The following is a 14,072-nucleotide window of genomic DNA, read 5'->3' as shown; positions in this document are numbered from 1 at the left end:
TGTTCAAAACAATTGTGTGAGAAGAGGAATGTTGATGAGTGAAAAATGGCAGTAATGTCACTGCACAAATTTTGCTTTCCCAACAAAGTAAGAGAAATTCATTTAACCTTTTACATAAAAAAAATGTTCAACTAATTTTTAAAAATGACTCAGGCTTATTGATTAGTTTTTTTTTCTGTCCTCTTTCTTGCTCTAACCTTTTCTAAAGTCTATAACATATTAAGAATAATACTGGTAAATATGTCTTGTAAACAGGCAAAAGATGTGATTTATCTATTAGGTGAGGAAGACTAATAAATGCATAGAATATATTGTAAATGATACTACTTGCAAAGTATTATTTTCAGAAGTCAAAATTCTCAGAGAAATACACACTGTGGTCAGTGTTCTTTATTGAATCAAACTCTTGTGTGTAACAGACAGGGTAGCAGGTGATCACTATTGCAGTAAGCACATTGTTGTGAAAAATGTATAATTTAAGACTGAAATGGAAGTTGATGGGTAATAAGTAAGGCAAAATATAAATCCACAAGTAAAACTACCACAGTATTTTATCACCATTAATGTGAAATTTGTAATGTTGTTGCAGCCTTAGTACTAACTATACTTATTTTCCACATTACGAACCCTGTGCTGTCAGTTATTTGTAATACAGTGCTTATTTTGCATTATCACAAATATCAAAGAAAATAGAATTATGAAAAACGCATGAAACCAGTTGTGTAATGCCATTTTGTTAGCCTTTGTGATAAGAGGCTTGTTTGTGTTTGCCTGACCGCTCCTGGATTATAATATATTATGTCCAGATGTTTCACTCTATAATTTTCTTATAAAAAGACATGCACTGAGATTCCAAACCCAGAGCAGCAGTGCGTTTGTTGTAGATAGTAATTAGTCCTTGGCTTTGTAGAGACAAACCCAAGAGCAGCGCAGAGTTAAAATGATTTGCTATTCTAGACACGACGTTTCCTTTCTTGCTAAGCTGTGCTACGCTGCATTCTAAGAACCCCAGATGAGAAATTGTCAGCCACAAATAAAGCTGTATCAGTACTATCCTTCACATAAGAAACCACCATCTTACAGTTTGTCCTCAAGCTGAACAGTTTCTCTTGTTTTTAAGCCCTGACCCTACTGTCTGGACTATGGAACACTTCCTTAAATTCTTAGTTATTCACTGATATGCCTGACTCGTTAATCCAAGCCATAATTTAATTCTTAAACTCGGTTAAGCTTGCCTTTCTTTACATTTGTAACCCCAATTAATCTTAAACTTATCCTTTCATCTGCCCTCCGGAGGGAAGGAAGATTTTACACATCCATTCTCTGAAGGGATAAGAACTGTTGGATTCATCTCATCGGTCTCTCTCTCTCTCTCTCTCTGTTTTTTTTCCAGTCCAAGTCTGATGGCCAAAGTCTGCTGACAGAGGTGTTCAAGCGGTTCAATATCATTGAGAGTGACTACTTTGGCCTCGAGTATCAGAACCTGCAGATGAACTGGGTATGTTCAGCCTGACAATTAAGACCTGTTTCTATTTTCCAAAGCCATTGTAGGCTCACAGAGCAGGGATGATACCAATTTACAGGGATTCTCAGTTACAGTACGTCTTCTTTTAAACATGCTTGTAAAAACCATCTACAAATTAACAGAGAAGAAATCTGTCAAAAAAAAAAAGTAATTGAAAGGTGCTGCCCCTATGTGATGTAAGTGGTCTCTGCGAGAGTCACACAGTTTGTATACCGTGCCTTTATAAACAAAAGGTAGTCCAGATCACTCCCTGAAAGGGGATCTGTAGTCCCAATTTCTCAGACTGGTTACTAAACCTTGGTAACAAAGTAAATCTGTTGATGTTGTAGATACATTTTATAAATTTCAAATTAAGCATGGAATTGTGAACTTTGTGAAAGGATTGTTCGTTGTGGCCCTTCCTGCTCACTAGTCACTGGTAATGACAAATGTGATGTACAGGTTGTGTAGCAAACATTTCACTGCAGAAATATTCCAACGTGAGCTGCGTGCAGAGTTACCAAGTAAATAGTATTTGTGGCAAAACCATCTTGAAAGCAAGAGCAATATTTCTGTTGAATTAAAAGAGATGTATTCACAAGCCTGCCTCTTTACAATGTCAAAGGGCCGCAACCCATCACCGGGAGTCTTGTTACTTTGTTCTGAATCGCAGAACATGGCACTGCGTCTCCCTGAAAATGTTGTGTGTTTTGTAATGTAAATTGTAGGTTTTACAAGTTACTGTGCGCAGTTTACTTTTATTGTGGTTTGAAATGCATTCATCAGTGCCAGTTCTTTCTAACCCCCGAAATCTAAAAATAGTCTAACAAAACCCTCCCAAAATCATCTTCAAGGGAACTGCAACACAAAACTGTTTTTTGTGTTCACGTATTTTCCCAGTTTTCTGCCTCGGAATTGAATTTGCCTTTGCTATGATATTGATCGTGTATTAATGATTTTGCTGATAAAAGAATTGGTCATGTATTTTGTCTCCACCCATCAGAATCTAATTCAGTAAGCTGTTTTCCTTAAAATAATTCCAAGAAAGCTTAAGAGCAAACTAAATAGTTAGATTGTATATCTTTTTAATGTTTAATAGTTTTACCCTCTCTTCTATTTAAACATATACCCCTCTAATGGGGGAATGAGCTCTATTACTAACTAAATAAAAACATGCAACCATGTCAATTTTTCATCTAATTAATTGCATTTTCAGTATTTGAGGGCATCTTTGATGAAAACATTATCTTCATTTTTTATTTCTATAATTGAAATTAAATGGCTGACTATATACAATGGCTAGGTACTAGTGAGAACAAGTTATGGTCTCCTCACATCGGAAGAGACATCTAAAACATTTTTACAAAATGGGGGGAAACAATTGTCAATTCAAAGCTGATTAATGAAAGTCCATTTAAACCTGGAATGTCAAAATGTGTAGGGTCAACTATTAATGGATCCGTAAGTAGAGAATATGATGCATTTCTGACTAGGCCTAGGGATGCTTGAGTTAAAATCCTGATAAAAAAAACGTAATTCTGCTAGATGAGATGATCAGAACTGTTGAGGTAAACTAAATACTGTAGTCTCCATAACATCATAAAAACAAGGTATTGATTGCTTGTGCTTATTGTAATCTAAAATTTTGAATTTTTAAAAACCCTGTTTTAAAGATTATTTTTTTGAAGTAGTAATATTGGTACTTGATAAGAGTTAATTTATCGTCTGTTTCCCCTAATTGATTTCAGTGCAGGATTCCTGTTGACTCTTGATCAGTTCTAGACATTACATTGACTGTAGGCCTCTAGTTTTTACAGTGGTGCTTAACACCTTGCAGTGCTGTGGCCTCCCCTTTCTCATGTTAAGGTATTAATAATAATATTATATATATATAATATAACTATATTATATATAGTATATAATATTCTGATGCTGTAGAAAGAACCCTTGGGGTAGTGAAGGTTGCGGGCAGTGCCGTGACTTAGTACTGCTTAGCGTAGAGTTCAGAAGCGGCATGTGGCTGTTATGACAGAGGTGCATTCCTCTTTCAATCAGGCCCAGATGTTCAGGGGAAGCAGGGCCTCTTCTGTGTGCTGCCCCATAGTCAGAAAGAGCCATTAACTCTGTCACTTTGGTCCTGACAGCCATCGCTGCCATTGCCCTCTGGCATTCTGGATGGATCCCTCCTGTCTGCCACCTTTTAAACCAGTACTGTGCCCACAGATAAACTAATTTCCACCTTAATCCACACTGCAGGACCCCAGAAATGTCAGCAGTCCTGTGGTGAAAGGACAGATATATCTGTGAAGGGTGTCGGAGACCGTTGAATCGGTTGTTTTGATGGTGCTGGATTACTCCTCCCAAAGAGCTCTTCTTGCAAGAGCAAAACAAGTTTAATTTTTTTTATTTTAGTATTTTTTGTCTTTTCCTTTTCAAAAACTATTCTTACTTGAAACACTGGAGGAACCATTTACAAGTTCCTGTGAAATTAAGATGTACACTATGGACTATGTATTTTACACTAACTAAAATACAATCAAAATAAATTCCGTGCCTGGTACCATGACTAAATTAGTAGAAAATGCATACGTGTTTGGAAATGCTAGCATTTAATTTCCCTGTGAGCTTGGTGATCTACAGTAGGTGCAGTGAAATTAGCGTCGTCAGAGAAGGGAACTGAAATGTCAACGATGGAGCTCTTAGATAAAGCAAGATCACTTTGAGCACAATTGATGAAAAAAGGAAGGACAGGACAGAAAGAAGGCGTTTTTGCTTACCAACTGAGTAATTTTCTTTCTTCATTTTTCAGATGTGGTTGGAGCCATTGAAACTCGTTATAAAACAAGTCAGAAGTATGTATGAAGTTTTTCAGCAATCGCTGTCTTTTTTTTTCTTTTTTTTTCCTACAACACACTATACATTCTGTGGTAAGTTGTGTGTAGTGATCAGTTTGTGCTTGTTCCAGGGCCCAAGAACACCCTCTTCAGGCTGTCTGTGAAGTTCTTCCCTCCAGACCCTGGTCAGCTGCAGGAGGAGTATACCAGGTGTGCGAAAGTAACCCTCTGCCTTTCAGCTGTTCAGCTGTGGAGGTTTCCTAGTACAGCAGGAGCACATTCCATGCGTCCATATTTACTAAGGGAACTGTTTCATTGTAAGATGGTATCTTAAAAACAGCATGAGCTCCCTTTTAACGTATGAGGCTGTTAGTGCCTAATGGATGACAATGTGCAGAATATAATCTGTTTTCTAAAGCTGTGCTGAGTACTTTTTAATGGACATAAATGCACCCTGCTGGCAAAACATGGAAGTTAACAGTAGAATGCCCTGGGTGTGGTTTATTGCCCATCTTTTTCTTACAGAAAAGAAATGTGGATATGCATGGTACACTTTATAAATGTATATGCCTTGCTATTAATTTTTAAAGTATTAGAAGGTGGTTTATGCCATTTCTGCAAATAACCCCGCAGTTAGGGTGTAGTTAAGACTGTGGTCAGGATGTGGTTCTGTTACTAACATACAATTTATCTACAGTAAAGATGGGTTAGTATCATATTTATGCCAATATTTTAATACTATCTTAATGCCAGCATATATTGACAACGTTTTCTAAAATGTGACATTTTTGGGTAACATCTTGTTAGATATTGAGCAATTTTCTTAAAGCATCTTTAGTATAGGTAAGATTTAATCGGGAATCAGTCTGTATAGCCAGTATGGAAAATATTGTTTAGGAAATTCTTGTGGTATGCTGTTTGCTGTAAAATCTTTTTTGTGTTTTTGGAAGAGATGGATACCAGTTTCTGTGCTAATACAAATAATGTAGAACTTTCTTTCCTCTGCCTGATGCACAATTCTTCCTTGGAATGCAAATGAGTGAAATACTGATTCATTACGTCAGCCGTTTCTCTTTCATCGTCAAACGGAGTCTCATTATTATCTCTCAGCTACTTTTATTGTTCCATCAGTGTTGTGATAATAAATAAGTCATTTCTGGTATCCTTTTTTTTCTACCTGTGTTTGCAAACCATTGTCCCACGTTCCTTTAACTGGGCGCTGTTCTGTTGTAACAGTTTTGTAAAGCTCCTGATTGATTTATTAACCCATGACAGCCTCGCCTTCCTAGTGTAGCATCAGTTGATCGGCTCGCTGACTGTCGCCCGCTTGTGCGTTAGATACCTGTTCGCCCTCCAGATGAAGAGAGACCTGACGGAAGGCAGGCTGACCTGCACTGAGAACACTGCCGCCCTGCTGGCCTCTCACCTGCTGCAGTGTAAGTGCCCCAGCTGGGAGACACCCCCCTGCTCTTCTCTTATGTCAGTGGCCAGTGACGTGTTCTGGTTTTTTTTTAATATATGAATATATATCACTTTTTCAATGAGGACACTTTTGTAGTTTGGGAAATTCTGCACGTGTTATGCCAGCGAAGAGGTAGGTAACTCAGCAGTGACTGCAGGCTATAGGCGTGATAGTATCTGAGCCGTTTTGAGTGTGGTACAAATCCTAAAGCCGAAATGTGAAACCAAGTAAAAGCTAATAAGAAAGGAAGTTGACGGAAGATACACCATCAGTAAGTTAGTGGAAATAGATTGTCACTGTTGGAATGATTTTATAAGGAAAAGTGTTAGCGCAGCCCATTATTTGCCCAGACTGGACAAACATTGGCTCATCACGGTATGCTTCTGCTGATTAGTGAATATTCCCACTCTCCTTGTAATTAATGCAGCGGAAATTGGAGATTACGATGACGTGGCTGACCGAGAGTACCTGAAACTTAACAAGCTGCTGCCCAACCAAGAGAGAGTACAGGAGAAGATCATGGAGTTCCACCGAAGACACGTGTGAGTGCCCCAGAGCCCACTCCTTACTGTGTGTGACTGCTTCAGAGCTGCTGCTCCTGTTGTACTGGCCTGGAAAGCTGTTAAAGCATAATAAATGTGCATATGCCGTTATACAGGTCTTAATACTGCAGGTCCTAAACCTTTGTCTCTTCAGTAGTTATGTCCACCTTTTAGACTCCCAGTACTAAAATGATCTAATTCTTGTGCTTGCCCGGTTGTTTATAAATGAATTGTTTTAGGTTTATGGACTCTGCAGTTTGAAACATTTTTATACAGGCGAGTATTGCTGTACCTCACAGCATCACTGTCACATTTCTGTAACGCATCAGTCAAGGCGTCCTCATAGAATTATTTTTTCTATGGTGAGCCTAGGGTTCAAAACCTGTCTGACTTCTCCATGTTCTTTTTTTTTAAGTACTCGGATATTTTGTCCTGTATTAATTTGTCCTGTAATGGACTTGTCGCTGACTGGTAAAGAGACAGTTTCACCTTTCAGCCATGTTGGCTATTTTCATCAAGGGAACACTGCCAGTGAGTCCGCCCTTCTGAGGGATATTCAGCATTTTTTTTTTGTCTTAAGTATAACATTGAAGCAGCTGTGGATACTAATTAGCACTGTGTTTTTAGTTACAGGAGAACATTTAGTGCAGAGATAATAATTATTATTTTATTGTATATAATATATAATGATCAGAAAACGCATCTATTCCACTGTATATGTAATTAAGGAGCTGAGGGCATGACCTCCGTTTTGAGAGTAGCTGCCAAATGATCCAAGGTTATTGTTTAAATGCCATAGCTGATTAAAACATCTCGGGCAGCAATCAGGCCTTCACACATGATGCATTTTTAATCCCGTGACTGTATTTTAGCCCTCGTGTCTCTGAAAAAAAAGCCTCTCAACTGCGTCGTTACACCTGGGATGCAGATTTTTCCTCTCGCTCCGGTTCAAACCTCCATGTCCTCGGCTGTGCAGTTAGGAAAACGCCCTTGTTGGGAACATGCTGTAATCCTTCCTGGCCGACCATGAGGGTTTGCCTGGTTCTGAGTCTGGACTGTAAGCTGCACCCCAAGCCGTTTTATTAGCCAGATGGACAGCAGTATTTGGGAGGGCCATAAGGAGATTTCTGTGCTTAAAGGATGAGTAAAATTAGAATGTGGTGATGATCTGGAAAGCATCCAGAACACCAGGATTAGTTTAGCTGAGAGAAAAAGAGTTGATGGTTTTTTTTTTCCTTGTTATGTGATTTACCTTATAATCATAGTAAAGCACCTTTCTTAAGATGAAGGTGAAATGCAGTTTGGTGAATTTTCTTTAAGGGTAAGGAGAAGGAGCTCTCTGTTCTATCTGTAAGGAAAGGCTTGGAGGAAGAGCCGCATTCTCATTTCAGAGAGCCCAAGACCAATTTCTTGCTTTTTCTTGCATATAGTAGTAAAACTAGCTTTGTGTACTAATAAACTATGGAATGTTTTGCATGGCATTCTGTCTCGACTAAGTTGCTGCAGGCTGGGGTCTTTTTATTTCCATTGTATGGGATGAGCATTTCTTTTTATTTTAGAAAACTCAACATTTCGCCTTAATTTGTATTTGTGGAAATGTCAAAAGTTTGAAATACCCCATGGGAACAGTTTTCTTGGGAAATTTTTATAGGATTTATTTTCTTTGGGGAAATATACATAACGGACTGAGAGAGGATTTGAAAACTACTGTGGAACTAAACTAGCAATAACCATGTAGCCTCCAAAAAGCAAGAATGCTGTAACGAGACGCTGGTGTATTAGTTTGGGATTTTTTTCTGCTCCTGGCTGTGATGGCTTTGCGGTTCTTCCACCAGCTGTTCTGCTGCCAGCTCATTGGGTGTCTCCTCTCGTCTCCAGGGGCCAGACTCCAGCCGAGTCGGACTTTCAGGTGCTGGAGATAGCCCGGAAGCTGGAGATGTATGGGGTGCGTTTTCACCCGGCCGCTGACCGCGAGGGAACCAAAATCAACCTGTCTGTGGCTCACATGGGACTGCAGGTCTTCCAGGTAAGCCGGCTACTGCAGTGGCTTTTAGCTTGTGGTTAGTTTGATTTGTGCAAGCAGCTTAATTCTTCTGCGTTTTTTGTTTAGGGCAATACAAAGATCAACACCTTCAACTGGTCCAAGATTCGCAAACTGAGTTTCAAGCGGAAGAGGTTCTTGATCAAGCTGCACCCTGAGGTTCATGTAAGTATTCAAAGCCGGAAGGGGCTCAAGTAGCTTAATGTTTCAGTGAAGGCAGGATAGCAGGTATATATATTCAGTGGGGGGCAGTGCTGTTACAGATTTCAGAACAGAGAGTGTCTGTTCTTGAGCTGGGCTTTGCAATGTCAGAATATGCAAGTAACAAAAAAAATAAAGGAAAACTTTGCAATTGAGGTTGTATTTGAGACTGAACTTCGATAATTAGTCTTATTTTGATAGAACTGGAGCCTTTACAGATTTTTGCGCCCTGCTTTTACAGTACCTCTGCCTATGGTTGCACCTCAGTGAACATCCCACCTGCTACAGATGTATCCTATTTACTACTCTTTAAGGCTTCCTGGTACTGCAGTTCTTCTCATACACCGTTGCTCAACTTGAGTATAACTAGTGTCTGTCTTTTTTTAATGTATGTCCTGGGTAGTGTTAGTCAAAGAACAGGAGAGCATGTGGAGTGAAGCACTGCAGTGAAGTAGGTTGGAAGAGCTGCAGCTTGAAGCCCTGGTTCACAGAGACACAAGCGTGCATGCCACTCAGCTCTGGCACCCTTGCACTCCCTCTGCAACGCATCTTGAGTTGTGTTCCTGGATAGAGACTTGTGCTTCCCGCAATGTTTTTTAGGGTCCCCACCAGGACACGCTGGAGTTCCTAATGGCCAGTCGCGACCAGTGTAAGGTGTTCTGGAAGAACTGTGTGGAGTACCACACTTTCTTCCGCCTGTTTGACCAGCCAAAGCCCAAGTCCAAAGCCATCCTCTTCAGCAGAGGTTCCTCCTTTAGATATAGGTAACAGAGCTCTCGCTTCTCCGCCTGTACCTGTGATTCTTGACAGCGAACCCACTTTTTGGTTTTTATCAAAGACATTCTGTTCGCCTTTTTGTTGTACATCCCTAGAATGTTTTTAAAAGAGGTATTCATGATGCAGAGATGAGTCAGTGAAACATTTCAAGTCTTGATTCCATGTATATTCTATTCTAGAGACTTCACAAATTCTTCAAAATTTGGATTTCCAAACAGACATGTCGCCTCATAGTTTTAACATGGTGCTAACCTGAATGTTGTTCTCTGATAATGCCGTTTGTGATCAGTATTTATTGTTGTCACAATGACTGAGCAGTGCAGTTCAAGCTATGTGGTGAAGTGTTTTTGATGTATTCATGTTGCTTGTGTTAACAGTGGGAGGACACAGAAGCAGCTGGTGGAGTACGTGAGGGACAGTGGAGCTCGGAGAACACCCTACCAGAGGTGAGAATGGGATCTAGAGCTTGCAGACTATTGCGGACGAACGCAGTGAATCGAATGTGGTCATCATTTTACTGACACATGAGATAGGAGTGTATTGTCTCTTTTTCAAACGTGCTTTCCAGTTCACACTTGTTTCGTTTTCCTCATGGCTGAATGTAACTATTAAAAAAAAAGATCACGGTAAGTAATCAATGAAATTGTTTTTGAGACGAATTCTTTTCTGGTAGCAACTCCTTTCTTGCGCAGTCTTCACATACGCAAGTCATGAAGCAAGCATCTACTTGCTGCTTTGTGTTGCTTATCTGGGATGAACGGAGCATAACATTCCCACCACACTGATCGGTGGGTTTGAACTTAAGCACTAGCAGCTTCGTAAAGAAAGAATATGGTGGGGAAGGTTAATATTCTAACATCATAGTAGTGTTACCCTTCCACAGAAATTGATTTGCAACTTCAGGGCTTTTGTTGGAGACATGCCAGAAAGCTGGTTGGTTGTTTTATTCCTCCCTAAACTCTTTATTGACTAATAGTTTAAATGGAATGTGTTCATAGACATTGCATACTAGGTTTTAGTCCATTTCAGTCTCTGGAGTGCCACAGCACGGCTCAGTGCATCAGTTGATGAAACTTGCAGCTGTTGTGTGATGCCTCAGGCAAGTTTTTAGGATGTGTTTAGAATTGTCTTCTCTTCCCGGTAGGAGGAACAGCAGAGTTCGTATGTCCACTCGCTCGCTGGCTCCTGACGTGCCAAAACAGGTTAGTAGAGAGGAGTGACTCCCTGTGATTGCAACACTTGCCGTCCTGTTTGCTGTCAATGTTGCCAGTTGCCTGTGAGTGGAGTGGGTCATTTCCATGTCCAGCCCACTTTGGCTCATCAGGCCGGAGCTTGTCCTGGTGTCTGTGGCTGGGAGAGCAAAGGAGCTCTGAAGTCGTATCCCACTGCCCAGCACAACTGTCATACCGGAGTATTCTTCATTTTTGAACCCAAGTGCTCTTTTCTGTATTCATACTGGAAATGGCCTCGTGCCTCAACATCACAGAACTGAGCCCCCTCTCTCTTTTTGCAGAGTCTGTCATTCAGCGAAAGCCTCAGGGTCCCCGGCTCCCCTTCTTCAGCCACCATCTCCTTCCACTCCCTGCACGCCGCCAGCACCCCCCCGCAGCCCGAGCCGCAGCCTGCCCGCCCACCCAGCCCCCCGAAGGAGGACTCCGCCCTGGCTGCCCCCCCGCCCCACTACGCCTTCCAAGGTGCCACTTGTAACCGGGCGGCAGGAGACTGCAGCCCCTCGTGTGTGTGTGTAGAGAGTAGCGCTCCCAACCCGCAGCCCTCCCAAAATGGCAATGATGATAATGAGCAGGGGGTGGGGGTGGGTGGGGGGGGACAGGGAGTAATCGCCAGCGAGGACTTTGACCTAGGAAACGTGAGGGCCAGGCAGACCCCAGCGTTCTCCCTCGGCAGTGCACAGCTGCAGGTCACGGAGGAGTTCATAGATGATGACCCCACCGAAATCTCCTTTTTTGGTGGGGGAGCCGAAGCGTATGTTTACGGGTACCAGGGTCCCGAGCAGGACTTCCGTTTCGGCTACGGGGAGGGGGACGCCAGCCAGACGAGGGGCTACTTCCCCGGGCTGGAGGATCTGAACGGCAACCCGAATCCCTTCTCCGAGGGAGGACTGGGCTGTTCGGAGACCAGCTCCCTCGCCAACAACCGTTCGCAGTGCAGCTCCCTGGACATCCTGCCTCTCAATTCCAACTCCGACTCCTTTTCCCTCGGAATAGGCGGCCCCGACTCTTCCTCTCTCAGGTTGCCGGGTTCCGAGAACCAGTCGGAAGCCAGTTCCATGGTGAACTTCCCGGCGTACTCGGTGCGCTCGGAGTCGAGCTCGGCCATGCAGTTCAGCGACCTGGTGGAGCAGCTGGAGCAGCTGAGCTGCCCCCCCACGGCCACCGAGGGCTCGAGCTGCAGCAGCGACTCGGACTCGGACTGGGGCTCCGACAGCGGCCTGCCCCCCGAGCACACGCTCTTCTTCAGCAATCCCATGGCCAGTAAACCCAGCGTTGACAGCTTTCTCCTGGAGTGTCAAAACCTGCGGGCGCTGGGGCTTACCGACCCGTCGGGCGTGACCCACATCAACCTATAAAGCCAGGAGTCCGCTTTTCAGGGCTCGCTTCCTGCAATTTGGGGCGTAGCCTTATTTCGTATACAAAATCCTGTATCTATTGATCTAAGGCAAAAACGCTGATGAATTTATCCGCTGTTCATGGATGTCATACTCATATACCATACCTGTCCTTTTCCATTTGTAATGATTCCTTGCATTTCTTCCCCTTTGCCTTTCCTGAACTGTGCGTTTATCTCGCTGCATGCAAATTTAGACTCCAAGTAAATTACAGCCTCTTATATACGGGCTGTTTGACTTTTTTAGGTCTGTGTTTAGGTCACATGCTATGTGGTGTTGGATCTGAGTAGTTCTTTAGGGGCAAAGACTCATGGCATTTTCATTCACCACGTGAAAGGAGTGTCCAGTTAGCCCATTCATGCTTCTTATCATGAAAGAATTTGTGAGAAGTGAATGGGGCTGTGGATAAGATCTTTGACTATTAAGCCATGATTTATTCACTAGTCTTGCATTGTCTTGGTCATTTGTAGCAGGAATAGGTTGTCAAGAGAAATTGGGTGTTTTCAGTGGCTTACATCAGGTGAGATGAAGCAGAATTCATACTGTTTTTTTAATGATGAGCTTGTTTAAAGTCTAGATATAACTCATTCTTGCAGCTTTTACTGTCTTTGCATTGTTTTTGTTTTGTCGTTCCTTATAAATATGCTAGTACGAATTTGTGGTGGATGTTTTATAGTCAAATGTTTTCTTTACGTCTGTCTCTGGGTAGGGTGGTAAGGTGTTGAAGTGAAGTAGGATTTGTAAGAAGTTTAATGTGACATCTGATTGTCAAAGTCTAGGTTGTTTGCACACTAAAGATTGTATCTTTTTAATATTGTTTAATGGAACTTCAGAGTTTTTTTAGGTCTCTTTTCCTTTATTAGATTCACCAGTAAGGGATTGTGTGATATGTTTTGTCTAATCCTTGAGCTATACAGTTTTTTTTTTCCTACGTTTTTCCTGTTGCTGACCTTTTGATTTGTTCTGGTGCTGGTACTCTCCAATATCTAATAACCTTTATACTACCGGTGTCTTGAGTATTATCATTGCTGAAGGGTATTCTAGTATTAAACATTCAATCTTGAAATGTGATCCTTGTGGAGTTACTTCATTAAATAGGTGAATGCCATATACTGTATGCATATACCATAGTTAACTTAACCTTAGTAACAGTATATTGACAATATGTAGACAGGGTGGAGTAGGATCCTCTTACTGCATAACACCCTGGGAATCTGAAATGGTGAAGGCAGGTTTATAAAGGTTTTTTATCCAGGCGTTACTCTGGGATTTTGGAAGTTAGACATTCCTATATTAAACTGAAACTTAATAGATTTGACAGTGACTTTAACTTTTGAACCTTTCTGTTTCTTTAATGGTTTTCTACAATTCATCAGTGGGGGGCACTTGGGACGAAGATTTCTTATTTTGAACCGATGTGCTGTAAAGCACTGGTTGCCACGTGGAGGCTTTGAATCTGTTTTATGAAGAGGAAAGACTGCCACCCACTGGTGTATAGTACGTCCTGCAGGATGGTTTTGCTTAACGAACTCCCAGAGCCTTTTCCGGTTTGCTTGTTAGAAAAACCTAGCTTAAGGTAAAGTGTTGGATGAGATACTTGCCAAAGACCTATTGAATCTCACATTTTGAATTCTGCCCTGGATCGTGCTCCTCCTATTCTGAGGATTTAGCCTGTTGTCATACCTTTTACGAAAAGTTCTCTTGCCTGCCTCTGTTATCGTGTTAGCTGTATCTGTTGCTTCTAGGTGCAGGAGCAAGCATCATGGACCATGTGCAGCTCTGCATAGAAAGACTATTGTCTTAAAAGTTGTGCTAGAATCTGTTCCTCACATTTTGCCTGAAGCCATTTCAGAATCCCTTTGTTTACGTTAAGCCAAATGTAGCCAATTTAACTTTGTTAGAGGCTGTAAACATTAAGTAACATTCAGACCTCTTCTGAAAGAAACTTGTGCACATTTTTATAAGCACCCTAATTCTAATCCAAACCACTGCTCTGAACCAAATGCGCTATAATGTGTACTTTGACAAATGTTATTTAGCCTTGTGAATCTCTTAATATCTTTTAGAATAATAGCCATTAAAGGG

General features: G+C 41.6%; 1 protein-coding gene across 1 annotated transcript in view; it reads left to right on the top strand.

Moving 5' to 3' along the window:
- farp2 (FERM, RhoGEF and pleckstrin domain protein 2) overlaps window positions 1–14,072 on the top strand; it is a 61,525-nt gene that overhangs the window by 23,246 nt on the left and 24,207 nt on the right. The window contains exons 3-13 of the mRNA XM_088914606.1: window positions 1,394–1,498; window positions 4,314–4,356; window positions 4,470–4,548; window positions 5,677–5,774; window positions 6,228–6,342; window positions 8,221–8,368; window positions 8,453–8,548; window positions 9,185–9,348; window positions 9,739–9,807; window positions 10,506–10,563; window positions 10,875–11,055. Coding sequence (XP_088770732.1) covers window positions 1,394–1,498; window positions 4,314–4,356; window positions 4,470–4,548; window positions 5,677–5,774; window positions 6,228–6,342; window positions 8,221–8,368; window positions 8,453–8,548; window positions 9,185–9,348; window positions 9,739–9,807; window positions 10,506–10,563; window positions 10,875–11,055 — 1,156 coding nt within the window. The remainder of the gene's footprint in view (window positions 1–1,393; window positions 1,499–4,313; window positions 4,357–4,469; window positions 4,549–5,676; window positions 5,775–6,227; window positions 6,343–8,220; window positions 8,369–8,452; window positions 8,549–9,184; window positions 9,349–9,738; window positions 9,808–10,505; window positions 10,564–10,874; window positions 11,056–14,072) is intronic.

Source organism: Atractosteus spatula, chromosome 4 (assembly GCF_055471065.1).
Source record: "Atractosteus spatula isolate fAtrSpa1 chromosome 4, fAtrSpa1.hap1, whole genome shotgun sequence".
NCBI classification, from domain to species: Eukaryota; Metazoa; Chordata; class Actinopteri; order Semionotiformes; family Lepisosteidae; genus Atractosteus; species Atractosteus spatula.
This window is presented reverse-complemented; position numbering and strand designations above follow the sequence as displayed.